Source organism: Fistularia commersonii, chromosome 22 (assembly GCF_037954325.1).
Source record: "Fistularia commersonii isolate RoL2024-O1a breed Wild chromosome 22, RoL_Fcom_v1.0, whole genome shotgun sequence".
NCBI classification, from domain to species: Eukaryota; Metazoa; Chordata; class Actinopteri; order Syngnathiformes; family Fistulariidae; genus Fistularia; species Fistularia commersonii.
This window is the reverse complement of record NC_141305.1, coordinates 2,735,175-2,761,160: the sequence shown is the minus strand read 5'-3', so window position 1 is coordinate 2,761,160 and position 25,986 is coordinate 2,735,175. Positions and strand designations below refer to the sequence as shown.

At 41.6% G+C, this 25,986-nt stretch overlaps 4 protein-coding genes across 4 annotated transcripts; 2 read left to right on the top strand and 2 right to left on the bottom strand.

The window, feature by feature from the left end:
- Nucleotides 1–3,518: 3,518 nt before the first annotated feature.
- Nucleotides 3,519–7,279, bottom strand: LOC147221293 (uncharacterized). The gene is made up of 2 exons (XM_086169203.1): nucleotides 6,573–7,279; nucleotides 3,519–3,573 (listed from the first exon to the last, which is right to left on the bottom strand). Exons 1-2 carry the CDS (start codon nucleotides 7,277–7,279, stop codon nucleotides 3,519–3,521), a joined length of 762 nt encoding a protein of 253 aa, XP_086025329.1.
- A 3,157-nt stretch (nucleotides 7,280–10,436) lies between these two features.
- On the top strand, nucleotides 10,437–11,312 carry LOC147221292 (sphingosine 1-phosphate receptor 3-like). The gene has a single exon (XM_086169321.1). It carries the CDS (start codon nucleotides 10,437–10,439, stop codon nucleotides 11,310–11,312), a length of 876 nt encoding a protein of 291 aa, XP_086025447.1.
- A 5,405-nt stretch (nucleotides 11,313–16,717) lies between these two features.
- LOC147221291 (uncharacterized) lies at nucleotides 16,718–17,834 on the top strand (the record flags this gene model as incomplete). Its single annotated transcript, XM_086169202.1, has 1 exon — nucleotides 16,718–17,834. A coding segment is annotated over exon 1 (846 nt), but the record flags the coding sequence as incomplete, so codon positions are not given.
- Nucleotides 17,835–22,849: 5,015 nt separating this feature from the next.
- On the bottom strand, nucleotides 22,850–25,596 carry il12b2 (interleukin 12B 2). Its single transcript, XM_086169201.1, has 7 exons — nucleotides 25,565–25,596; nucleotides 25,039–25,108; nucleotides 24,693–24,950; nucleotides 24,301–24,403; nucleotides 24,036–24,226; nucleotides 23,075–23,223; nucleotides 22,850–23,002 (listed from the first exon to the last, which is right to left on the bottom strand). Exons 1-7 carry the CDS (start codon nucleotides 25,565–25,567, stop codon nucleotides 22,850–22,852), a joined length of 927 nt encoding a protein of 308 aa, XP_086025327.1. The 5' UTR covers nucleotides 25,568–25,596.
- Between the last annotated feature and the right edge of the window lie 390 nt (nucleotides 25,597–25,986).

Here is a 25,986-nt window from a genome sequence, read left to right as displayed (position 1 = left end):
TTATTGATTTTTTTCTGTCGGGTTTTTTTTGTGAAATATAAAATTAGAAAAGAAGAGCCATTGGTGGAAATTTTTTGAGTAAGTGGGAGTGGGAGTAAATATAGCCGCAGTATATATATGTATTTATTTTTATTTTTTTTACTTCAAAAATGTCCCCCCCCCCCGTGCTTTCCTAAGAAAGTATTAAAAATGGTAATTTTTTTTCCAAAATATTTTTCACAAAATGCTACAGAAAAAAAAATATTTGAGAGGTCTTGTCGTTCTTTCTTTTTTTTTGATGTTCAAAATGTCCCCGAATGGCTTTGTATTTTGAGTCTTGGCAACTATTTTCTGATTTCATCTTTCAAAAAAAACATTAAAAAAAAATACAAATAATTTTTGCAAGGTCTTTCATATATACATATATATATATATATTTTATTATGATTTTTTTTTAGTTCAAAAATACCCCCTCTTTCCCCCAAGGGTCTCTATACTCTCTTGAAAGTCTTAGAAAATGCCAACTTTTTTTACAAATTCTATTTTTGAATTCTAATTCAAGACCTCATAAAAATTCACCTTTTTTAACCTCATCAAAATGTCCACCCTTATTTAAATTTTTTCGCAACACTATTATATTTTCGTGATTTCTCACCTTATTGTTTTTTGATGACAATCTTTTCATGTGTGTGAATAGTTTTGATGGAATACACTTTATAATAATTTTTTTTTTTTAAGCTAGAACATTAGCTGCAACCATATAATAGCCCTTTTGAAGAATTTAATTTTCAATTTAATATCCCCCTAAAATAAGACGAAGCCATAAGATAAGAACAAGAAAGCTCCTCCTTTCAGTGCAAACACCGAATGTATGAATGTAAACAAGATAAAATCTTACAAAACAGTGCAAAACATTAAAAAAAAAACAGAAATATAAAAAAAATTATCTATTTATGTGTTGCAAAAATTCAAACCTTATCAGAACCAAGACCCCCCACTCAAATCCCATTGCTTTCTTTTTAAAATCACCACATTCTTTGCAGCGCTTCCCGTGCAAACCGTGCACTTTCATCGTGTGATGCATTCAATTACAATTCTCTCTCTCTCTTTTTTTTTCTCTCTTTCTTTCTCTCTCTCTCTCTCCAGCCGCGATGCGTTTAAAGGCAGTGGTAAATTTCAGGTTTCACTTTTTTTTAAGGAGGGGTGTCGGGGGGGAAAGAGGGGTTCCCAAAGTGGGCACCAGATGTGCAGAAGTGCGGTGGTCTGCAGGCTCCTCCTCCTCCCCGAAAAAAGGGGGGACCCCCCCTCCACACACACACACACACGCGCGCGTAACAGCGCCCCCTATCGACCAACCGAGGTACTTCAGATTATTCAACTTTTTTTTTTTTGGTTTGTTTGTTTTGTTTTTTGTTTTGTTTTTTAAATCCGACAAAACATAAAACACCAGACGCTCAGATAAATTAATAAGGAATCGATTGCCAAACTGAGAACTATATATCCCACTCTAACACTTTAAAATGATGAATTGCACTTTAATATTGATGATAATGTTTGTATATTTTGTGAAGACACTATTTAAACCGTGTATTATTCTCATGTGAAAGTTTTTGAGCTGAAAATTATCATTAGATTCAGGGACATTTTCCAGTAGCACCAATTTCTCTCTCAAGAGCTGACATAACATTTGGTTTACTTTTAGGAAACGAAAGAGATGAACTCTGCGTCGATGTTATTTTAGGTTTGGCAAAGTTCTCCATACACAGAAACGGAATATAAAAATGCCCCCCCCCCCCCCCCCCCACAATTTTGCATTCTTTGAAAACGATTTTGAATTTTACAAAATACCTTTCAAACTTCTGCAAAAATCCCCAAACCAAAAAATATACAGCATTATGAATGATGTTTCCCTAGATCCTATTCAAGCTAATAAACTAATAATATTAAGCTATTAAGCTAAATACACATAGTATTCCCCTTGCCATTTCTTTTTTCTTTTTTTTTTGGTTGTTACTCAATTATATGTAATCTTCCGCACATTCAAAATGATTGAATACAAAATAAGTTTTTATGTTTCCTCATTTCAGTTAAATGCCATTGATTGAATATATGATTGAATTTAGCCATGTTTGTTTGTTCATATGCTTGTTTGTTTTTACTTAAAGTTCAATAAAGGTTTGGGTAAAAAAAAGAAAAGAAGCTCACATAAATGGCGATTTCAGATCAGATTCCGACAACAATAAAGATAATAAAAATATTAATTTCAGACTTTATAACAATAACAATGAAACTGCCATGTAAAGGTGAATAAAAGGGATGCAACATCAAAAGATTCCATTGATGCATACTAATAAACAAATTAATAAAAATATATCTGTTTGTGTTTATATGTGTATATATGTGTAAATATTCATCCGGATTGGCATGTTTCCATGGAGACCGGGGTCATGGCCCCATGCCAAAGAACTCTCCTGACGCTCACTGGTTGCTGCAGAAACTGCATCCCCGCCTCGAACCGCAGAAAAAGGGGGTTGGGGGTTTGACAGAAAAATAAGATAAAAATAAATACATTTAAAAAAGGGTAAAACAGACGTCTGATATTTGTAAATGTAATAGATAATAGTAGATTCATTTTTCCCACAGTGGAGCCGGATATATGGCGATAAATCAAAAATAAAATTGTAAGCAGTGCGGAGATGGTTTTAGCAGGATGTGCTAATTTGAACAAAAGAGGGCAAACTTAAAACAAGTGTATTCACACATATCCAATTCATGATTTATTATTTAGGTTTTTTTTTAGTATATTACATACTTAATTTTTTTCTGTGCAATAACTGACTTACTGCCTGTTTTGTTTTTTTTTTTCATTTTGTGCATCTCGGTTGGCTGCAGTGTTATTATCAGTAATAGCCTGCTGCTGTCGGTCTGGTGCGAAAGGAGTGTAAAAAAGAAGAATTTCATTGCGTTGTCTGTATCAACCATAATCTTACTACGCAAATCACAATAAAAACGTTTAAAACACAACCATGATGATGATGATGCTCTTCATTCATTGTGGACAGGCTGTCGTGTCCAAGCCAATACCCTCTTTATTTGTGTGTTAACTGGCTGATTGGACGACATGCTGCCGGAAACCACAAACCACAGCTTTGCCAGCAGCGGATGCTTTTATTTAATAAAATACCACAGTCACCAGATAGAGCCGTAAGTGTGTGTGTGTGTGTGTGTGTGTGTGTGTGTGTGTGTGAGGGGGAGTTGGGGGTGGGACCCCCCCCTCCCTTCAATGTGGCTCTGCAGCAAACATTTCAGCAAAGAGAAAAAATAATAATAATAAATAATACATTAATAGAGCATCTACCATCAAAGTGCTGCACAAGTGAATGTAGGCTTATTAATGAGGAGAAATACACACACACACACACACACACACACACACACACACACACACACTTACACATACACACCCTCAGTTATTGAGCATCCAAAAGATCCAGCAAGTGCATTTGTTTGGTCAAAAAAAGAAGAAATGATGGTCACTCCTATTTGTGACATTGGACCTGGGGATTGCAAGGGCCAGTTCGTTCAGGGAAGACACTGCAGAAAAGAGAGAAAGAAAGAGAGAGAGAAAGAGAGAGAAAATGTGGATGAGTGTCTACTACAAGGGTGGGCTTCATCCTGTAAAATTTATTGATAGGGTGCAGTTTGCTTGGAGGTAATCAATATGGAATACACACTTCTGCACAGATGATAGATTTGAACGGTTCGTGAATCATTCGGGTTACTGATTCAAATCCAGACTCTCCAGAAAAGTGTTGGACTCAGATGATTCGTTTGAATCGGCACACCGACTCACAGTAAAACACCAGCGGGTCAAATGATTCGGGTGAACCGGTGCTGAATCAGATGTTTCATCTGAATCGGTCCAATGATTCAGGATTCAAGGATTCAAGGGTTCAAAGATTCAAAGATTCAAAGATTCAGAGTGTTCATCGTTATCTGCACAGTCAGGACTCATGTTTACTTGTGCGATGAAATTTTGATTTTGCTGTCCACAGTGAAGCCCGATAATTTAGCAGGGTGTAACGATGGGTTAGTAAAGACAAAAATAGAAATAATAAGTGTCATAAGGACAGTATTCGATGTGCAAGTTGAATAAGAATAAGAATAAGAATAGGAATAAGAACAAATGTATTTATCCCAAAGGAAATTGTTGTGCCAGAGTTTCAAGTAAAACATAACAATAATAAATAATAGTATGAAATTGTATAAACAGTAAAAATAAATAAATAAATAAAAAACCGGGGGACAATAAGAAATACAAATAAAACTATAAAGTGTCAAAGTGGTTAGATTCAGATCAACATATAACTTTTGCATTTAGCTTTTTTTTGACTTTTTTGACATGTTTACTTTTATGTCTTTGCAATTGTTCATTTTCTTTTTTCATCTTGGCAAATTTTACTTAATTTTGCTTTTTTGCACATTTGACATTTTTGCATACTTTATTGCATTTTCGCATTATACCTCAATTTGTTTGTTTTCAGCTGAAATAGCCATTTAACCCTCATATTATGTTAAGGGTCAATTTGACCCATTGGGTCAATGGGTGAAATGGGTCAAATTGACCCTTAACATAATATGAGGGTTAAATATGTAGAATTCTTGACTCTAAATGAACCAAATCACTTTAGTCTGGCCACCAGTGATGTGCCGGTCGTGAACGAACTTTGACATGAACGACGGGATTGTTTTTTTGTTTTGTTATTATATTTTGGTTAAAGCCACATGCATGGATGCTGATCAATGTGAGCCGAGAGCGCGACTCCCTAAAAAGAGCTTGGAAAATGTTTTTCCAAGCTCTTTTTAGGGAGTCGGCGTTTTCGGCTCTCAAGTGACTCCTCGTATTTTTTATTTTTTTTTTGCTTAAAATGACCAAATTTGACCAAAAAAAGCCCAAGTGGCTCCTCAGACTTTTTTTGCTGTTGCCTAAAATGAACGTATTTGACCAGAATTAGAGGGAAAAGGAGTGATCAAAATTTTAGCAAAAAATTACCAAAAAGAGCTTTTTTGGAGGCTGGCACTTTCGGCTACCGATTGGCTCCTCAGATATTTTTTGTTGCCTAAAATAACCAAATTTTACCAAAACTTTACCCAAAAAATTACCAAAATCTGGCCAAAAATACCTTTTTTGGGATACAGCTCTTTGATCTCCTTAGACATATTTTGTTGCCGAAAATGACCAAATTTGACCCAAACCTATCCAAGAATTTACCCAAGTTTTACCAAAAAAAGACCTTTTAAGGTGCCAGCTCTTTTAACTACCAAGTGGGTCCTCAGATTATTTTTGGTTGCCTAAAATGACCACATTTGATAAAAAAAAATTACCAGCATTTGACCCAAATTTGACCAAAAAGAGTTTTTTCTCTTTGGGCTCCTAAGCGGCTCCTTAGATTTTTTGTTGACTAAAATTACCACAATTTGACCCACAAAATGACCAAAATTTGACGCACAAAAGGACCAAAAAGTGACCCAAATTTGACCCATAAAATGTGACCCCAAAAATTACCAGAAATTGACCCAATACTGACCTAAATATGACCCCAAAAATGACCCAAATCTGACCGACAAACAGACCCAAATTTAAGCCAAAAAGTAATCAAAATTTGACCTATAAAATGACCAAAATTTGACCGACAAAATGACATGAATTTGACCCAAAAATGCCAAATTAAACCCCAAAAATGACCCAACTTTGACCCAAAAAGTTATCAAAAAATGACCAAAATTTGACCAACAAAATGACATGAATTTGACCCAAAAAATGACCCAAATTTGACCCAAAAAGCGATCAAAATATGACCAAAGAATGACGCAAATTTGACCCAAATGTGACCCACGAAATGACAATTCGATCCCAAAAACTAATCAATATTTGACCCAAAAATTATGCAAATGTGATCTACAAAATGACATGAATTTGACCCCAAAAGTTGATCAAGATCTGACCAACAAATTATGCAATTTGACCCATAAAATGACCAAAATTTGACCAACAAATGACATGAATTTGACCCAAAAACATGACCCAAGTTTGACCCACAAGTGATCAAAATATGACCCAGATGTGACCCACAAAGTAACAAGAATTTGACCCCAAAAAGTGATCAAAATTTTACCCAAATTAAACCCGAATTAAACCCACAAAATGACACAAATTTGGCCCACAAAATGTCCCAAAAAATTACCCACAAAATGACACAAATTTGGCCCACAAAATGTCCCAAAAAATTACCCACCAAATGACATGAATTCGACCCAAAATATAACCCAAATTTGAGCCAAAAGGTGATCAAAATCTGACCCCAAAATGACACAAATTTGACCCAAATGCGACCCACAAAATGAGATTAATTTGACCCCAAAATGACGCAAATTTGACCCAAAAATGACACAAATTTCTCCCACAAAATGACCAAATCTGACGAGAACTTGAGCAAAAAAAAAGAAAGTAGAAGAAACATTGACCAGTCTTTAGGTTGTGGCTCGTCAAGATTTTATTTCCCGGTCGCCTCGAAGCGACCACAGACTCTCACCTCGGCCCGCAGCAGGGTCTCCACAGGCGGCCCCGCAGCGTGTCCCGCAGCGTGTCCCGCAGCTGGCTGCAGCAGCGGATGTAAAGCACGGGCGTGAGGGCGGCGTTGACCCGCGGCAGGATGCGCATCGGGTCGGTTCCCTCGTTCCTGAAGTTGTAACACGTCGAACCAATGAAATTGCACGCAATGATGTGCACGAAAATGGGCAACCACGTGGCCAGGAAGCAGACGGCCACCAGCAGGATGAGGTAGACGGACGCGCGCTTGTAGTCACGCTCGGCGGACGGCGGTTCCCGCGCCAGCTGGAACCGCGCGATGAAGAAGAGCCGCACGTTGAGACCCACCATGATGGCCACCGTGAAGATGTTGGCCACGAACGTACCCACGCTGGTCACCTTCCCCGCCACGCCGATCGTCACCAGGTTATGCACGGCCACGATGAGGAAGGCGTACAGCCAATAGGCGACGATGACGGCCACCGTGCGGTTGCGTGTCATGCGGCGGGAGTACCGCAACGGCGCCACCACGGCGTGGTAGCGGTCCGCCTGCGCCGCCAGGATGGCCATGTAGGACAAGCCCAGGAAGGTGGGGACGATGTGGAAGGTCCTGGTCGGGGAGTCGAAGCTGTCCCGCACGTCCAACACGCCCACGTAGTAGTAGGACACGCCGGTGCAGGTGTCACTCGCGCAGGTGCTCAGCATGTACATGCAGCGGTTTTCCCCACGCAAAGAGCGGCTCCGCAAGATGGCCAGAGCCACGCACACGTTGAGGAAGATGATGGCGGCGGCGAGGGAGACGTTGAAGAGCAGCAGCAGGACGTTGCCGGGTCCCGTCAGAGGCACCAGCAGAGCCAGACCCTGGCCGGCGCTGTGGTTCATCCGTGCAAGGGGAGTGGGAGTGTGTGTGTGTGTGTGTGTGTGCGTGTGTGTGTGCGTGGGGGGGTCTGCGGTGCAAACGTGCACAGGGGGCGCCGTGGCTGATTTATGTGCAGCTGCCACCCCGGGTGGAATTCCCACTGAAAAACAATCAGCTGAGTAAAACACCACCTCCAGCCTCCACCCCACCCAAACCCACGTCAACGCTCCCTGCAACGTCCCACTCGTGACACACGCATTCACTTCAATTCAGAGTTTAAAACTCATTCATTGTCTAATCCAGCACAATGTCTCCTGCTCTGCGCCCTATTTGCTGCAACACTTGAATTTCCCCATAAATAAAGTCATATCGACTGCATTTTATCTTCCATGCTACTTCTATTCCTAATTCACACCTAAAAATTGATTTGCTAATCTAATCTAACCTAATCTGATCTAATCTGATCTAGTGTCTCCTGCCCTGTGCCTCATTTGCTGCAACACTTGAATTTACCCATAAATAAAGTCGTATCCACTGCATTTTATCTTCCATGCTTTCACCTCTATTCATAATTAGCACCTAAAATTGATTAGCTAATCTAATCTAATCTAATCTAATCTAGTGTCTCCTGCCCTGCACCTTATTTGCTCCAACACTTGAATTTCCCCACAAAACTTGGGATCAATAGTCAAGTCTAATCCAAACTCACATGAATAAATTCACTTTCTAATCTAATCTAATCTAATCTAATCTAATCTAATCTAATCTAATGTCTCCTGCTCTGCACCTTATTTGCTGCAACACTTGAATCTCCCCACGATGGGATCAATAGTCAAGTCTAATCCAAACTCACATGCATGCATTCGCTTCTATTTATAATTCGGAATTAAAAACAAATTCACATTCTATTCTAATCTAATCTAATCTAATCTAGTCTAATCTAATCTAATCTAATCTAGTGTTTCCTGCTCTGCATCTCATCTGCTGCAACACTTGAATTTCCCCAAAAAATTGATAAATAAAGTCATATCCACTCCATTTTATCTTCCATGGTTTCACTTCTATTCATAATTCACACCTGAAAATTGATTTGCTAATCTAATCTAATCTAATCTAATCTAATCTAATCTATTTGCTGCAACACTTGAATTTCCCGACAATGGGATCAATAGTCAGGTCTGATCCAAACTCACTTGCCTGCATTTACTTCTATTCATAATTAAATTTGAAAACAAATTAACTTTCTAATCTAATCTAATCTAATCTAATCTAATCTAATCTAATCTATTTGCTGCAACACTTGAATTTCCCGACAATGGGATCAATAGTCAGGTCTGATCCAAACTCACTTGCCTGCATTTACTTCTATTCATAATTAAATTTGAAAACAAATTAACTTTCTAATCTAATCTAATCTAATCTAATCTAATCTAATCTATTTGCTGCAACACTTGAATTTCCCGACAATGGGATCAATAGTCAGGTCTGATCCAAACTCACTTGCCTGCATTAACTTCTATTCATAATTAAATTTGAAAACAAATTAACTTTCTAATCTAATCTAATCTAATCTAATCTAATCTAATCTAATCTAATCTAATCTAATCTATTTGCTGCAACACTTGAATTTCCCGACAATGGGATCAATAGTCAGGTCTGATCCAAACTCACTTGCCTGTATTTACTTCTGTTCATAATTTAGATTTGAAAACAAATTAACTTTCTAATCTAATCTAATCTAATCTAATCTAATCTAATCTAATCTAATCTAATCTAATCTAATCTATTTGCTGCAACACTTGAATTTCCCGACAATGGGATCAATAGTCAGGTCTGATCCAAACTCACTTGCCTGTATTTACTTCTGTTCATAATTTAGATTTGAAAACAAATTAACTTTCTAATCTAATCTAATCTAATCTAATCTAATCTAATCTAATCTAATCTATTCTAATCTAATCTAATCTAATCTAATCTAATCTAATTTAATCTAATGGCTCCTGCTCTGCATCTTCTGCTGCAATACTTAAATTTCCCCATGGAGCGATCAATAGTCATCTAACCCTATCTTATCTTTCATGCATTCACTTCTCGTCACGTATCAGACTTGAAAACAGATTAATTGCCTGATCTAATCTAATCTAATCTAATCAAATCGAATCGAATCTAATCTCATCTAATCTCATCTAGTGTCTCCTGTTCTGTATCTCATTTACTGCAACACTTGAGTTTCCCCACTGTGGGATCAATAATCTCTAATCCTGAGGAGGATGCAGAGGATCAGGTTAGATGGATGCTGATGTTTGACCCAAAGTTGACTCACAAAATGACCAAAAAGTGACCCAAAAAATGACCCAAATTTGACCTAAAAAATTACCAAAATTTGACCCACAAAATGACCCAAATTTGACTCAAAAAGTGATCAAAATTTGACCCCAAATTTGACCCACACGATGACCCAAATTTGTCCCAAAAATTATGCAAATTTGACTCATAAAATTAGTGCTTTGCACTATAGAGGTATTTTTCATTGAACTTCATTCGTTTTTTCTTCCAAAACGGCTAGATTTTCACATTTACTGTTCAAATACTGAGAAGAGTCGTTTATCTGATTCTGATTAGTTGCCCATCAAACTCTAACACCGAAGTAAAGCGTCCAACAGCGACATCTAGTGGTCAGAATGGGAATTACAACACGCTCATTCAAATCAGGCAAACTCGCTGACCTCCGCATTGCGTGGGTTGCTACGCGTGCATATCACCTGCGTGACAGGTGCAAGGCCCACCCCCTTTTTACCCACTCCCCCCCCCACACACACACAACGTTGTGCACACATTGGACCTCTCATGGAGGCCTTGTCTGCAGGGTCATGACGTGACACGCCAGTTCACCGGATGTTGTGTGTGTGTGTGTGTATATGTGTGTGTGTGTGTGTGTGTGTGTGTGTGTGTGAGAAGGGGGGTTAAAAACCCACTCGAGCTCCTCTCCCCGCCGGCGGTGCCGCCACGATGCTCCGCAACGCCACCGTGCAGCTGTCCGTGGACTTCGACACGCCGGGCGACGTGCTCATCTTCCTCTTCCACATCCTCTTCGCCACCGGCGCCGTGCTCGTCGCCGGCTCGGTGGTGGCTGGCATCGCGTGTACGCGCGCCCTACGCACGCAAAACCGCTTCGTCTTCATGCTCAACACGAGCATCAGCGACACGCTCACCGGCGTGTCCGTGTACTACCTGGGCCTGTTCGACGTGCAGGAGGGCTACCCGTCCAGGAACGGCACCTTCTACATCCTACCCTCCTTCCTCGGCGTGAACGTCCTCACCTTCCTGTTCGCGCAGTTCGACCGCTACCTGGCCGTGTGTCACCCCTTCTTCTACCGCCGCTTCGTCAACCGCAGCCTGGTGGTGGGCGTGTGCGCGTTTTGCTGGCTCTACACCTACTCCATCCTCACCGTGCAGAACCTGGTGCCGGTCTCCAAGGCGGCACAGATCAACGCTTTCGGCGTCATGACGCTGCAGGCCATCGTGCTCGTCAAGGTGCTCATGACCGTCAAACTTTACGCAATCGCCCGCAGCCAACTGGCGCGGGAAGCGCCGAGCGCAGAGCGCGACGGCAAGAAGGAGTCCCTGCGCATCATCGTGTTCGTGGTGATGTGTTTCCTGGCTCTGTGGAGCCCGTCTTTTGTCAATATCATCGTGCGTCAGCTGTGCACGGCGGGCCTGCGTTTCCGCAACGAGGCCACCAACTTATTCGCCATCATGGCGCGGCTCAACGCGCTCGTCACGCCGGCGCTTTACATCTGGGGGAGCCCTGCGTTGAGAGCAGCCGTGTGGCGCGTCGTGTGGAGGCGTGTGTGTCCGTGCCCGCGCAGACGGAGGTTCAGGTGAGGCGTCAAAACCCGCGCTTTCTGCAAAAACACACACACACACACACGCAAAAATAACACACTGACGTTTCCCTCTCTTGCAGGGTCGGGACCATCTTCCTCACGGCGTGGAGCTGCAGCTTGAAACGGCCGACCGTGCACGGCTGACCGGGACTCATGCATCCGTGCACGTTTCCTGTGCAATCCAAATCACTGTGTAAAAAGTGTCGCCATCCTAAAGTGCCAAGTAACATTGAAAGCAGGGGAAGCGGCCTGACTTTTTTATTTTATTGTTATCTGTTGCTATGGAGACAGTGGCATCTTTCCCGTATGTCCGTGAGGAGGCCTCTGGAAATTCTGTTCAAGTCCATATAAACACCCGCATCCCGGTTCTGCGCAGAACTGGTTGGATAAAAATGTTTATTCTAAGGTGGTTTATCGCAAGTCATTCTGATCCGACTTGCGTGTCTTCCCTCCTCCGTGATAATAATGAGAATGACATAAAAACAAAACGCAAAAAAAGTCCAAAGTGCTTCGGACTCGGTCAATTCAACCCCGTTGACTTAACAGGAAATAGTCCGCTTGCAGGTGTAAAAACCAAAAAACAGCGGCTGCGTTTGAAATGAATATCTTCTCATTCAGTGTGTCGTCGGCTACGATCGGGCCTGTTAGAATATATTATTAAAACGTTATATTTTGATATTTCGATCCGATCGCTAGTTTTATTTTACTGCGTATCACTTGTTTTGTACGTTTCGGATAATAAATGTGTGAACTGTTTGTTCTGATTTTTTTAAGAAACAAAAAGGCCTCCGCGTGATTTCGTTCCGATGCGAAGGTTTTTATTTTTTCATAAATGACATAAAAGTGAGGCAGCTTGAGAAAAAAAAATTAACATGATTATGATTGTTTATCTCAAGGATTCAAGACTTTTACACAGAATGCAACGAAAAATTATAATTGTGCTTGCCAGAAAAGTGTCTGAGAGGCCTTCAATTCCGGATTATTTACATTTCCGCTGTGGTGCACGTCATATTTTTAATATATACTTTAGGCTCCGGAGGATTTTATGTAAGTCATCAGGTAAAATAGAACTTGGGGTCACTAGAAAGTTAAAATATGTTTATAATGGCCATAATGAAGAAATTACAATAATGAAAATAGTGGATCCAAGAAAAATTCGATATAAAATCTCAACAATGGGCGTATTCTCAGCAGTGTAATAGCTATTTACGTTGAATTTATTGACTAAAGAACCGTGGAAAAATCAAATGATTTATTTCTGCAAGGATCCGCTGATCATGTTACTAATTTACCGGCTTAGAATTTCATTTTTTAACATTCTTATTCTTTATTGGATAATAACAATGACGACATATGTTGTGCAATTCCAAATTGTTGAAAGTTGTTGAAACACCGTGTGTGTGTGTGTGTGTGTGTATCCTTTCCATGCAGTCAAGGAAACAAATGAGAACTTCCACCCGGGGACCATCTCGAACCGGAAGTCGGAAACCGTATTTCCGGAATCTAAATAGACGGGCGAAGGCCGCAGATCGGATCGCAGGTTATCTTTATTTTTTATGAACAAATATATATATACACAACAAATCTTTCTAGCTAAGGAAACACAAAAATATACATATATACAACAATTATCGCCGGTAATCCTGTCGTTTTGACTTAGTTTTTAGTGACGATAAGCTATAACCGGAAGTGGCACAAGTCACATGACCCCGCTGCCACTCAAAGTCCGGCCGGGCTCCTCACGGGCCCCAAAGGGGGGGCGGTCTTTCTACGCATGCCCGGACCGGAGGTTCTTATTTTCAGTGACATTTTTTCCCCCGTTCATTTCACTTCCTAGATAATTTAATTTAAGTTTCTAAAATCGATTGAGTTTTTTTTAAATACCCATTATTGTATGATCCCTTTTAACCCAAACAAACAGGCCGTTTGTCACCGTCGCGGCGCCCCGAGATTTCCGACGGCAGTTCCCGCGAGAGCGAAACCACGCAAGAGCTAACACTGCGTATATTTTTACTTTCCATACTTATGTTTTTATTTTAAGCGGCTGCGTTTTTAAAACCCTACGACCCCGGAATAAATTCTTATTTGCGGATTATTCGTCATTTGTAGCCACATCGATAACACGAACTCGTGTGACATAAAGGCCTATCTCTACGTCCATGACAGTGACTTCCGGATAATGGAAACCCCGGATGTTAGTAGAAATGTTTTTGTACAACAAAATATTGATTTAGTTAAAAAGTGAAAGTCAAATGAATCACATCAGGTGTAAATATCAACTCTCATATGTCACAAAAAATAGTTTAAACAAGATAAACCACAAACACATTAGTATTACAGTTTTCATGTCTTGTCTGTAAATTGAACTTGGATAGTCCCTTTGAGGTTAAAGATTTCAATGATTTTAAAATTCATTTCTACTTTGAATAAGTGAACTGTAAACATAAAGTGTATAAATGCTTCACTCTCAAAGACAGTAAATTAAATACAGCAATGCTATTAACAGCATAATAGGTTCAATAAAATTGAATGACTTATTCCAACTTAAAAACATTTAACTGTTTAATATCAAACCCTTTTCATTTTTGTATGTCTAAATCAAACATTATAATTCAAATATTGGGAAATTCTACTCATTTAAAATCTATACTGCCTGATCTCCTGAATCTTCTCTTGGGTAATTCACCTAAATGGAATAACATAGTGCCCCTATAATGATCTTTTAGCACTGAATCTTCTGGTACTCATATCGGAGTATTCTGTCCACTCGCAGTGATCTTACAGTACTTTGCCTACTTTCGCTGTCCATGTTCACTCTCAGGTACCCTGAAAATGAAAAATTACAGCGACAGTAGTTGTGGCCGAGCCACCATCCCTTGTACACCAATCACACACCAGGGGAAAAATCACAGACGTTTTATAGTTTCAAAGTCAGCTTTAGTGTCAATTTCTCCACATGTACCAAACATACAGGAGAATGGAGACGTTTCTCACAATCCCATGTTAACATAAAAAAATAAAAATAAAATAACTAAATGGAGTACGAATTAGCAGTAAACTGCACTGTTACATGAAACAGTGAACATTTAACCATGAGGTTTGAAGTATAAGGTGCACACAGTTAGGACAGTTTAGAGCAAAGGTCAGTAGGTAGTAGCAGGTAGAACATACAGGACTTGTATGCCCAAACCCAGGTAAGGAGCTACGACAGGCCTGAGGCAACTCTCCGGTCTCCTGTCACATTTCCCCTGGAACGGTGGGCCGGATGATCCCCCTGTGGTCCGAACACAACCTCCGCTCACCTTGTTTTGTCAAAGCTCCTTCCCCACGGCTCCTCCCGGCTCCTCCCGAGGCTGTTATTTGTTTGACAGAACGCCATGGCTGCTGCTTTCCCCTCCAGAGCTCTGGGGTCCGTGAAACCCCCTGGGCCAACCCCGGCCCGAAAGACCTTCCTCTTCCCCGACGGCCCGTCATCGCCTCCCTCATCCACACGCAACGCTGATGAAATCCTGAAGCCAGCTTCTCCACGGCCTAAAGGAGGCCTAAAAACACACCTCGTTCGGATTCCACAGCTCATTCACATGCAAACTATTTGGTCATAATGGTTTCTTCACCCAGGGATAGGAAGCATGAGATTCATCTAAAGATGAATAAACGTTAATTTACAATCCCTTTGTCTTCAGCTTGTCCGAGGGCTCTCTCGTTTCTCAGGTTCCGAGCTTGATCGACAGCAGCGCTGCTGAGCAGGCGTCCACCATTGTTATGAAGATATTATTGTATCATGTCAGTTATTGGCACCTCGCAAACTGTTGGCACTACCGTTATTATTAGTAGAAGCTCATTTGTCAATCTTGCTTTCAATCTCTGTCTTTCTGCTCCGGGCATTCAAGGCAGAAGGCCGCCCGCATCAACCCGGGATCTGTCCGAGGTTTCTGCACCGGTAAACGGCAGTGTTTCCTTGCAGAGTGCTTGCTCAAAGGGGGAATTTAAGACATAGAGCATCTTAAAGAGGGTGTTCCAGATTTGTTCTACATGGAAAGTACAGCAAAAATCTGCCAAGAAGCAGCCATATTTTTATCATTAAAATAGTTTAATAAAAGATAAAAAAAAAAACAGAGCCCAGGATACAGAACGCCGTGCTCTGGTTGGTCGCAAACCCTAAAAAATGCATATTACAATAAAAATAATTGAAATTAAAAAAAAACTATAAAAATACATAAATCGAAAAATCTACAAATAAAGTTTAGATATGTAAGAGTTTAACATACGATACGGCGAGGGATGACTGTATCATCAGACAACCAGGTTTTGATTCACCGCCATAGAAATAAAATCTGAGTGGATTTGAAGCCAAATAGCAAATAACTGCATTACCAATGAACGAGTCCGCCAGAGGGACGGCACATGTTAGACATTTCAGATTGGGTCAGAGATCCAGAGGATCTTAGGTGAAGACCAGAGAGAAGATTCATGGACGAGTGAATGAGTCGGTGAGAGAAGAGGGTACAGAACAAAGAAGGAAGAATCACAAACACTCATATTATTGACCGATTATGCTTAGCCAAAGCATTACATGATATCAAAATAAATGAAACAAGTTGTGGCCAGGGTTATAGAATGTGAAGTTTAAGAAATTAAATTGGGAAATAGAAATAATGACTTTTTTTTTTCCATTAATGTCATCAGTGTGGGTTGCATTGCACAGCAGATGCATATTACTTCCAGTGAATTGTGCATGTAGTAAAGCAAAAGGGATAATGAGAATAATAATCATTCAGGAAAAAAGACAAAACAAAGCAAAAAAAAAAAGGAATGAAGAAATAAGCCTCAAGTTATCTCTGCTTGTCGCGTTCAATGACCCTGTGATAAAGAGCGCTGGGAGTGACGGAGTGGATAGGATCAAGAATGAGTCCATCAGAGGGACAGGACATGTTAGATGTTTTGGAGAGTGAACTGCCAGACAGGAGGAATACATGACTACCAAAGAGAAGATTCATGGATGGAGTGAAAGAGGACATGAAGTCAGCTGGTGACGGAGAAGATGCAGAAGGTTGGACAGAGGAGGTCGATTCGCCCTGGCAATCCCTGAAGGGACAGGCCAAAAGGAAAAGAAAAAGGCTTGCTGTAACCGAACAGTCATGTACAAGGTGTTTTTTTTTTTTTGAATAAGGAAAATGAGATTTATAATCAAGTGAGAAAACAAAGTAAAGTAGTTTCATTTGTATTTCTTATTCTCCCCCCCTTTTTTTACTGTTTATACAATTTCCTGCTATTATTTATTATTGTTATGTTTTACTTGAAACTCTGGCACAACAATTTCCTTCGGGATAAATAAAGTTGTTCTTATTCTTATTCTTAAAAAAAAAAAACAAAAGATGAAGAAAAAATACTAGGAGGGGGTGTTTAAGCTAGATCACGCATGGGGAGATCCTCACACTCTCTCCTGTCAAAGAGAGCGGATCAGGAAGACGAATATAGAAGGTAAGTGGATAAAAAGTCGATTCCGTTCGCCAAATCTCTCCAAAAGAAATAATATCTTGTTATCTTGTCCAGATTTTAATAGTTTTTTTTCTTTATTTTTAGGTTTTCTTGAACTCTTTCTCCAGGGGGAGACCACGTCACTGCGGGATCCCAGATAAAGACGCGCTTCGGGGCCACTCCTTTGCACGCTAAGATGCTCCTCCTCCTCTTCCTCGCTCACAACCACACGCACACCGGCATCTTGCCCTTCGCCGTGGACTTCTCCAGCCCGGAGGATTACCTCATCATCCTCTTCCAGATGGCGTTCGCCACCTGCACGGTCCTGGTGGCCGGCACGGTGGCGCTCGCCATCCTGCGCACCAGGGCGTTGCGGCTGCAGAACCGTTTCATCTTCATGCTCAACACCAGCGTGAGCGACACGCTGGTGGGCGTCTCAGTTTACTACCAGGGCCTGTTCGACGTGCAGGAGGGCTTCCCGTCCAGGAACGGCACGTACAACCTGCTGCCCTCGCTGCTCGGGGTCAACATCCTCACCTTCCTGTTCGCGCAGTTCGACCGCTACTTCGCGGTGTGCCAGCCGTTCTTCTACGCCCGCCGCGTCAGCCGCAGGGTGGTCATCTCCATCAACGTCTACTGCTGGTTCCACGTGTACGCGCAGACCATGCTCCTCAACTGCGTCCCCATAGCGCAGGCCTCCAAGCTCTACGTGTACAACATCGTCTTCCTGCAGCTCATCGTGCTCGTCAAGGTGTGCATGACCGTGAAGCTGTACGCGGTCGCTAGGCAACAGCTGGAGCGGGAGCCGGCGAGCAGCGTGCGGGAGAGCAACCGTGAGTCGCTGCGCATCATCGTGTTCGTGGTCGTGACCTTCCTGCTGCTGTGGGGCCCGTCGTTCATCAACATCGTCCTGCGGCTGCTCACCGGGAAGGGCTTGGTGTTCCGGAACGAAGCCACCAACGCGTTCGCCGTCATGGCGCGACTCAACGCCCTGTGCACGCCGACCGTGTACCTGTGGGGGAGCCCGGCCCTGCGGGAGGCCTGCAGGGCCAGGATGTGGGGGAGGGTGTGTCCGGGCTGCAGGGGGAAGAGGACGGAGGTCCGGCCGGGAAAGGTTCACTGAGGACCCTGCAGCCCTTCCCATGTGTGTTCATCGAGGCCCCTTTGCAGGTTGAAATTATTTTTCAAATTATTCTTAAAAAGAACAAAAAACAAACAAACAAAAAAAAATTTGTTATAATGCATGTACACGCACAGGGAGATGATTTAGCATCTCAGGAAGTGCAAAAGAGCATTTATTTATTCAAACAGAAATAAATTGAGAGTATCTACATGGTATACTGTGGGAGGGGGGCTTCATGGGTAACCCATCAGTTTTATTCTATTCTTGTAAATTCTTAGAAATTTCTTTAAAATCTTTTTAAATACGATGTTTATTCAGGAGAAGAATGTGTGTGTCCTCCCCACCCCGTGTTATTCACCAGAAGGCGGGCGGTCAGAAGTGAAGAAACGAAGCCCTGAAGTGGTCGGTTGTTTTTGGGAAAGCGCGGTGGAAACCTGGCGGCTGCACCTCTGTGGACAGTATTGGCCGCCGGTTAAAAACTCCGGTGTCTGATGTGATTTCATTGCAATAAACCGGCCGAAGTGACGCCGAACTAACGGTATCACGAAGTTGGTTTATTCCAAACTTGAATTTACGAGTTTCGTCCATAAAACAAGCGAATGACCATTAAAATGCATGTTTTTCAAAGGGAGTTCGTATGTAGGTATTTGCGTCTGCCTTTGAAAATCAGGTAAAATTGACTGGTCTGTTTGTTTGTCGCTTTTCACACGATCAAATCTATTTCCGTGCATTTTCTTCGCAAATGCAAACGTTTAACAAGCAGGTAATCGAGACACAGAAACATAAAACCTATTCGTCTTTATTAATTTAATGGTTTTTAAAAGATATTTCAGAGGCAAGTGTGTTCGTCCAAACACCCCAAGAAGAAGCAAAATTAATAATAAATGTTTGGTTGTTTTTTTTTTGCAACTGAGTTATTTAATATAACCTCATAATGTGGTAAGTGAATAAATGAAGTCGTTGTACGGGGTGCAACACAACGAAATTTCAACGTTAATGTTGCTTGCATGCAGTTTATTGCAGGAGCTTTTGACGGGGAAAGAAAATTAATACTACTACTATTATATTGATGAAAGCTACGGGAAAAGTGTGTTTTCTCTGTGACTTTTCAAGGAAAAATACTTGCAGGAACCTTCCCTACCTCACTGACCCAAAACAACATCACTGGCGGTGGAGGTAGCATAGTTAGATATTAGAATTGACTGTTTGCCTACCTGACAGATAACTGAGGAGCATGACAACACCTCAGAGAAGCAAAAGCAAAGTTGTTGATTTGTTTCACTTTGCCTGGAAGGCCTTTGGCATCAGATTGGAGACGTTTGTGAGTATTCCCGACGTTTCAAAGTGACAGCGACCGGTCTACGGTCCGCCGGCAACAGCTGACTGACAGCCACTTCCGCATTTCTATTCCTACGCATGCGCATCAGTGATTTCATGGCACCGACGTAAGGTTGACTATCATGGTTTGTAATAATATACAAGAACTTTCTATGAATTTATAAGTTTAGGGTTTTTTGTGAAAATATACATTTTTTACAAGTGTAAAAAATTACTGTTAGTCATTTTAGCACTTATAACTCAAATCTAAGCTATCCAGAGTGCACCATTACAAAAGCTGAAAGAGTGATTTGTGAGAAAATGGAATGCAAATGAATTTTTTTGCTAAAAAAAAGGTTGCTTGGGATATCTTAAAAGTTACCTTTTTGGCATGTTTCTGTAAAATTACAGGAATAAAAGTTGGGGGATGGAGCAGATATGAACAATGTACATATGGGTCACACTTCACACTTTTGAAACACAGTTTACTTGGAATCAATGCAAACGTATTGATATGTTTGGTGAAATACATGAAGACTTCTCAGAAGCAGTGGGTAGAATCGACACATTTTAATGACATTGTGGCTCAACAGAATGCCAGACAAGAAATATCAAATAAAAACATACTTCATCCTTCAAAAAAATCTTCCTTTTTCTCTTCCTACAGATGTTCAATTTAGACAGCGACGCCGGAGAGCCCTTCTGCAATTTATTTCTGCCTTTAACAAACATTTTTTTTTCCTTTTGAACCTACAACAAATGAAGACAGATCAGGGTATTACGACTACACAGACAAGTCAGGAAGGAAGAGATTGTTGTGCTATTAGCATAGCAATTAGTGCAAGGATGTGCTACATTATTGCAATCAAGGGACTGAAAATGTTTATATACAGTGCCCCCTTATGGAGTAGTAGTAGCACAGTATAGTTTGATGATTAATGATGAAAATGAAAGAGATGCAAGGGTAGAAGTGGGGACTGTTTTAGACCACAAAGTAGCAGAGATGAGTAAAGTGTGCCCATTTTTAAGAATAAGGGGGATGTGCAGAATTGCGGCAACTATAAAGGGATAAAGTTGACGAGGCATACAATGAAGTTATGGGAAAGAGTAGTGGAAACGAGACTGAGAGCAGAAGTAAGCATTTGTGGACAGCAGTATGGCTTCATGCCTAGAAAGAGTACTACAGATGCAGTATTTGTTTTGAGAATGCTCATAGAGAAGTACAGAGGGAGCTGCATTGTGTTTTTGCAGACCTAGAAAAAGCATATGACAGGGTGCCGAGAGAGGAGCTCTGGTATTGCATTGAGTGGCAGAGAAGTATGTTAGACTGGTGCAGGACATGTATGCTCGCTGTGAGAAACTGGTACGGTGTGCTGTCGGGGTAACAGAGAAGTTCAGGGATCAGCTCTGAGCCCCTTCTTGTTCGCAATGGTGATGGATAGGCTGACAGATGAGGTCAGACAGGAATCTCCATGGACCATGATGTTCACAGATGACATTGTGATCTGTAGAGACAGCAAGGTACAGATTGAGGAAAATCTGTAGAGGTGGAGGTATGGGCTGGACAGGGAGTGAAGGTTAGTTGCAGCAAGTCAGAATATATATATGTATATGTGAATGAGAGGAAGCCGGGTGGAACGGTGAGGCTACAGGGAGTGGAGATCAAGAAGCTGGAGGATTTCTAGTACTTGGGATCAACAGTCCAGAGCAATGGAGAGTGTGGAAAAGAGTTGAAGAGACGGGTCCAAGCAGGTTGGAATGGGTGGAGAAAAGTGTCAGGGGTACGAAGAGATACAAGACGATCAGCCAGAGTGAAAGGAAAGGTGGACGAGACAGTGATCCGACCAGCCATGCTGTTTGGACTAGAAACTGTTACAATGACCAAAAGACAGGAGGCAGAGCTGGAGGTTGCAGAGATGAAGATGCTGAGGTTCTCTTTGGGAGTGACCAGGATGGATAGGATCAGGAATGAGTCCAGAGAAACAGCACATGTTAGATGTTTTGGAGAGAAGGTCAGAGAAGCCAGACTGAGATGGTTGGGTCATGGACGGAGGAGGGATTGTGAATATATTGGTAGACGGATGCTGGCATTGGAGGTCTAGAGGAAGACCCAAGAGAAGTTTGATGGACGTAGTGAGAGAAGATATGAAGGTAGTTGGTGTGAGAGAGGAGGATCCAGAGAATAGGGTCAGATGGAGAAGTTGGATTCGTTGTGGCGACCCCTGAAGGAAAAAGACCAAAGGAAAAGAAGTAGTATAGTATAGTTTAGTACAATTTTTAGTTATTAATTGCCAAATCAACTTCATGTAAGTTTTTTTCATGATTTTTGCTTTAATTTTACTTTGTATTTAAACCCATGTATTTAAACCCATCTTCTATTTCTCTTGTGGTTCAGCCCAGTGAATTCTCCAATCCACGTCAGCGCGGCAAAACCAAGACACCCACTTTGTCGTCGGGGTTCAGTTTTTCTGCTATCCCGGGAATATTTACCACCTTTGTGATGTAGTCCGCTGTATGGAATCTGGTGGAGTGACGCAATGCACGTTTACGCCCTCGACTCTTTAAAAATACGGATTAGAATGGAAAGGCGATCACTTTCCGTGGTTTTGCAAAGAGGGGGCATAATAATCACACCTTAGCATACAATGGTCATCTTCTTCTTTCCCTTTGGGCCGCTCCTTTAAGGGGTCGCCACATTTAATGGTCTTCCTCCGCCTAACCTTCTTCTCTCAATGTTGTGTCTCAATATACAGTTTTATGACCGATGTTGCTTTAGAACCACCGAGTTAAAAACAAATCGTCCTCCCCTTGCCCTTTATTTATTTATTATTTTTATTTCGTTTTTTTTAATTTATTTATATGCTTTTCTCCTCCTGTATTTTTTTTCAATTCTATTTTACTTTTTATTATATTATTTATTTTCTCTATTCTTATTTATTTATTTATTTTAGAATTAAACATTTCTCACAAACTTCTAATCCTGTGCACTCTTACAGATAATTGATTACATACAAAACAAATGTCCTAATGTCCTTATGTTCCCTCATGCCCATTTATGTCATTGACATTCAATTCTATTTTGCCACGTTTGATTTTACATATATATTATCTGTTTATACTATTTGTGTTCAATAAAAATTTGTAAAAAAAAAACAAAAAATTCTTTTGACAAACCTGCTCACTTCCTGTCCTCCTTCCCATGATCCATAAACTTCCTCATCTTCTATTATTGCTTCAAGGCTCCGCGGATATTTAAAGACTGACTTTTCATTGCATTTTCCGTTTTCCTTCTCATTCGATGCAAAACGAGACAAGCGCAAAGTGGGGGAACACGAAAAAGGAAGTAAATTCAAAGGCATTCGTCGCATTGAAATTCACAGAAATAACAGATGCAAAAAAAAAAAAAAAAAAAAAAAGTGTGACCGCACCCTTTGGGTTGAAACGCACCTCGTGATCTATCCATTGATCCTCAATTGAGACTGATCGGAAGTCAAAAAAAATTTTAAAAATTAAAAAAAAGAGGAAATGCATGTTCTTTTTTTTGTTGCCGTGTTTCATGTGTGATTAGAATTTATCAGACAAATACACAATTTCACTTTGCTGGATTTTTAATGAGTCTATCTGCAGACCGATCCAGATACAGTGGGTAAAGCGTTGACTCTTTTCCAGGGAGTCCACTGGCTCCACGTGGAGTGAACCAGCAGATCCCTGGAGTGAACGCGCAGTTTACTGATTTCCTTCGGTATCAGGGCGGAGGAGGAGGACGCCATCTGTCGGAGAGCACAGGTGGTCAGGAGGGAGACGGGAAGAAGACGGTCGTGAGCGTCAGGATCGGAACCCACCTCGCCGTTCCCCTTGAGCATGTATTGGATCTGGTGCTCCAGCATGTAGAAGCTGTAGGGTTTTGACCAGGTGTCTGCCGGATCAATGGTCACACTCAGGTTCTGCTCCAAAAACTGACATTTCACGATCCTCGGTCGGTCCGGCTGAACTGGATGGAATAAGAAGAAGAAGAACAACAACAACTTTATTTATCCCGAAGGAAATTGTTGTGCCAGAGTTTCAAGTAAAACATAAAAATAATAAATAATAGCAGGAAGGAGGGAGAATAAGAAATACAAATAAAACTATAAAGTGTCAAAGTCAAGGCTATAAAGGGTTTTAAGGTCTTAAAAAGTACAAAGATTTGAAGGGAAATTAAAAAAAAACAACTAAAAAACAATGGAAAATGCTGCTTGCTAGAGAAAAACGGAAAACACACGCACATCCGGGATGTGGTGCTGGATCAAAAAAGTCAAGTGAATAGAAGATTGAGAAAAAAAAGAATTCCACACACCAAAAGTGCTCCAAAAATAAAGATAATTTATTTTACAAATCTTGGAAAATATTATTCTCACATGACAATTTGAGCAAACAGCCTCCTCCTCAGATGCTTACCAGAGATCTGCGAGAATAATTTTTTTTTTTTTACTATATTTAGAATAAATTATCTTTATTTTCCACACATTTAGTGTGCGGATTTTTTTTTTCTGTTTTTCTCGACTCCTGATATACAGCCGCAGACAGCGTGATAATACTTTTTGTCTCCACAGGATGTTTGTATCCACGGTTACCGTTGTAGATAAGGCCACTGTAGGTGTTTTTGAGTATATATATCCATTTATCACTCACCAAAATTAATTTATTGTGTGTGTGTGTGTGTGTGTGTGTGTGTGTGTGTGTATCCCAGCCAAATGGTCTAAAAGCAAGATTCGATCACAGGGCCACAATTAGACACAATTAGACCCAGGAACCTCCACTCACCGATATCTCTCAAATAAAACATCTTGGTCTTTCGGAGAACATTATTTTCTTTTATGGCCTCGACGCTGAGCTCCAGCATGGTGCTTTCCTCGGTGGACGGCGAGAGGGAGTGGGAGAGGTTAAAACTGATTCTTCCATCCTTGTCCTGATCAGGGCTGTCAAACCAGCGGCATGAACTCCCCCCACTGAGGCTACAGAGGAAAAACCGGCATGCAAATTAAAATAAATCATTTAAACAGAGGGATCAGGGGGTCACGGCGTTTACCAGTCGGGTCCGAGTCCGAGGCGCACCGGCCCGTATCCGTCGGGGAGCCATTTACACTCGAACCTGCAGCCGTAGGACTTTGCGCGACAAGTCAGGAGCGAGTCTGCGGAGGAAACAGAAAACGCAGCGTTTGCACGACGTGGGGCCACAGGCGGAAACATGACGCGACATTTCGCCCAGAGAAATTTTAAGAAACAGATAACGACAGGCGCCGGCTCAGCTGTGGTCGAGATCAGGTCGCCGATATACTAGCGAGATGTGATCATTTATCTGGAATTAGTAGGTTTCTAGTTTCGCTTCCTTTCATGGTGTAGATTCTCCATCTACGGATATGCTTAGCGACGCCGTGTAGATGTTTTTGGGGTCAGACAGATGAGAAGGTTTTATCTCACCGATTTCCTCTTCGTCCTCGGCCTCCATCATCAGATGAGTGGACGACACCATCTCCTTGCCGCTCCAGCAGCTGTAGCATCCCAGCATGGGGGGTTCCACGACCTTGACCGTCAGCGTGGGGCCGTCCCACTGGAGGTCTTCATAGAAGCCGACATTCTCCACGTTGATTACCCCGAACCGCCATGTGACGTTGGCGTCGGAGTGGCGGCCGCAGGTTAGCGTGACGGCGCTCTGATCCATCCTCCTCACTACTACCACTGCGGAGGAAGAAGAGTCAGCGGCAAGGAGAGGATGCAGAGGTGGTATGAATAAAAAAAAATTAAAAGAAAAAGGGGAACTACGTACAGTTTTCTGGAAAGCCTCCACGCGCTTGCATGAAGCTGAGGAGCAAAGGGACGAGGATGAACACTTGAACCTGCAGGGGGAGAAAGTGATGATCGTTGAGATCTGTCATTTCTCCAGAAGAGCAAAGCTGGGCGTCTTTCCTTTAATTCTAACATTTTTAGAAAGTAGTCAGATTACTCGGTACTAGTCGATATGAGTCGTACTCGGAGCAGGTGGGAGAGGAGGGCGGTAGTAAAGCGTGCAGAAGATCACCGAGCAGTTCCTTTATCCAGCTGTCGTCCTGCTAGTTTTCAATTTTTTGCACAAATATTTCTAATTTTTCATTTTCTATATTTTCCCAATCGTCGTACACTACTCACAATATATAACCACCTGTGCAGAACTGGTGCGTGGAGCTCATAAATGTAAGCGGCAGAAGTGAAAACATTAGCGCTGGAAATGTATAAATACAAGCACCTGATAAAAATCTGCCACTAATAAGTAGATAGTTGTAAATATTAAAAAAAAAATCCATTTGAATGCTTACCATTGTGAAGAAACAGACGTTTGCTTGCAGGGATCCCGACGATAGCTGGTCATGACTGCCTGATAAATGCTCACCTTTATATCACAGTGCATTGACATCATCATCATCATCATCATCTTCGTGGTCGTCGTCGTCTCTCATCACAGGACAGAAACCTGGAAATGTGATTCGAGATAAGAGTAACAGTTTCTCAGATGATTTCACATCGGGTGAAGAAACACAAGTTTCCGCTCGCCGTCTGATGTGGGTGGTCAGCGCGGCAGGGGATTGCCACCGAAAGAACTCGCCACGGACAGATATTATATCAGATCGCTGGCGTGCACAGGTCTGCTAATGCCCGGAGCGAATCTTGATTGTATTTACCAAAGCCTGGAGTTTAAGGCTTAATATTCTGAGAAAGGAAAACATTTCTGATATAGAAA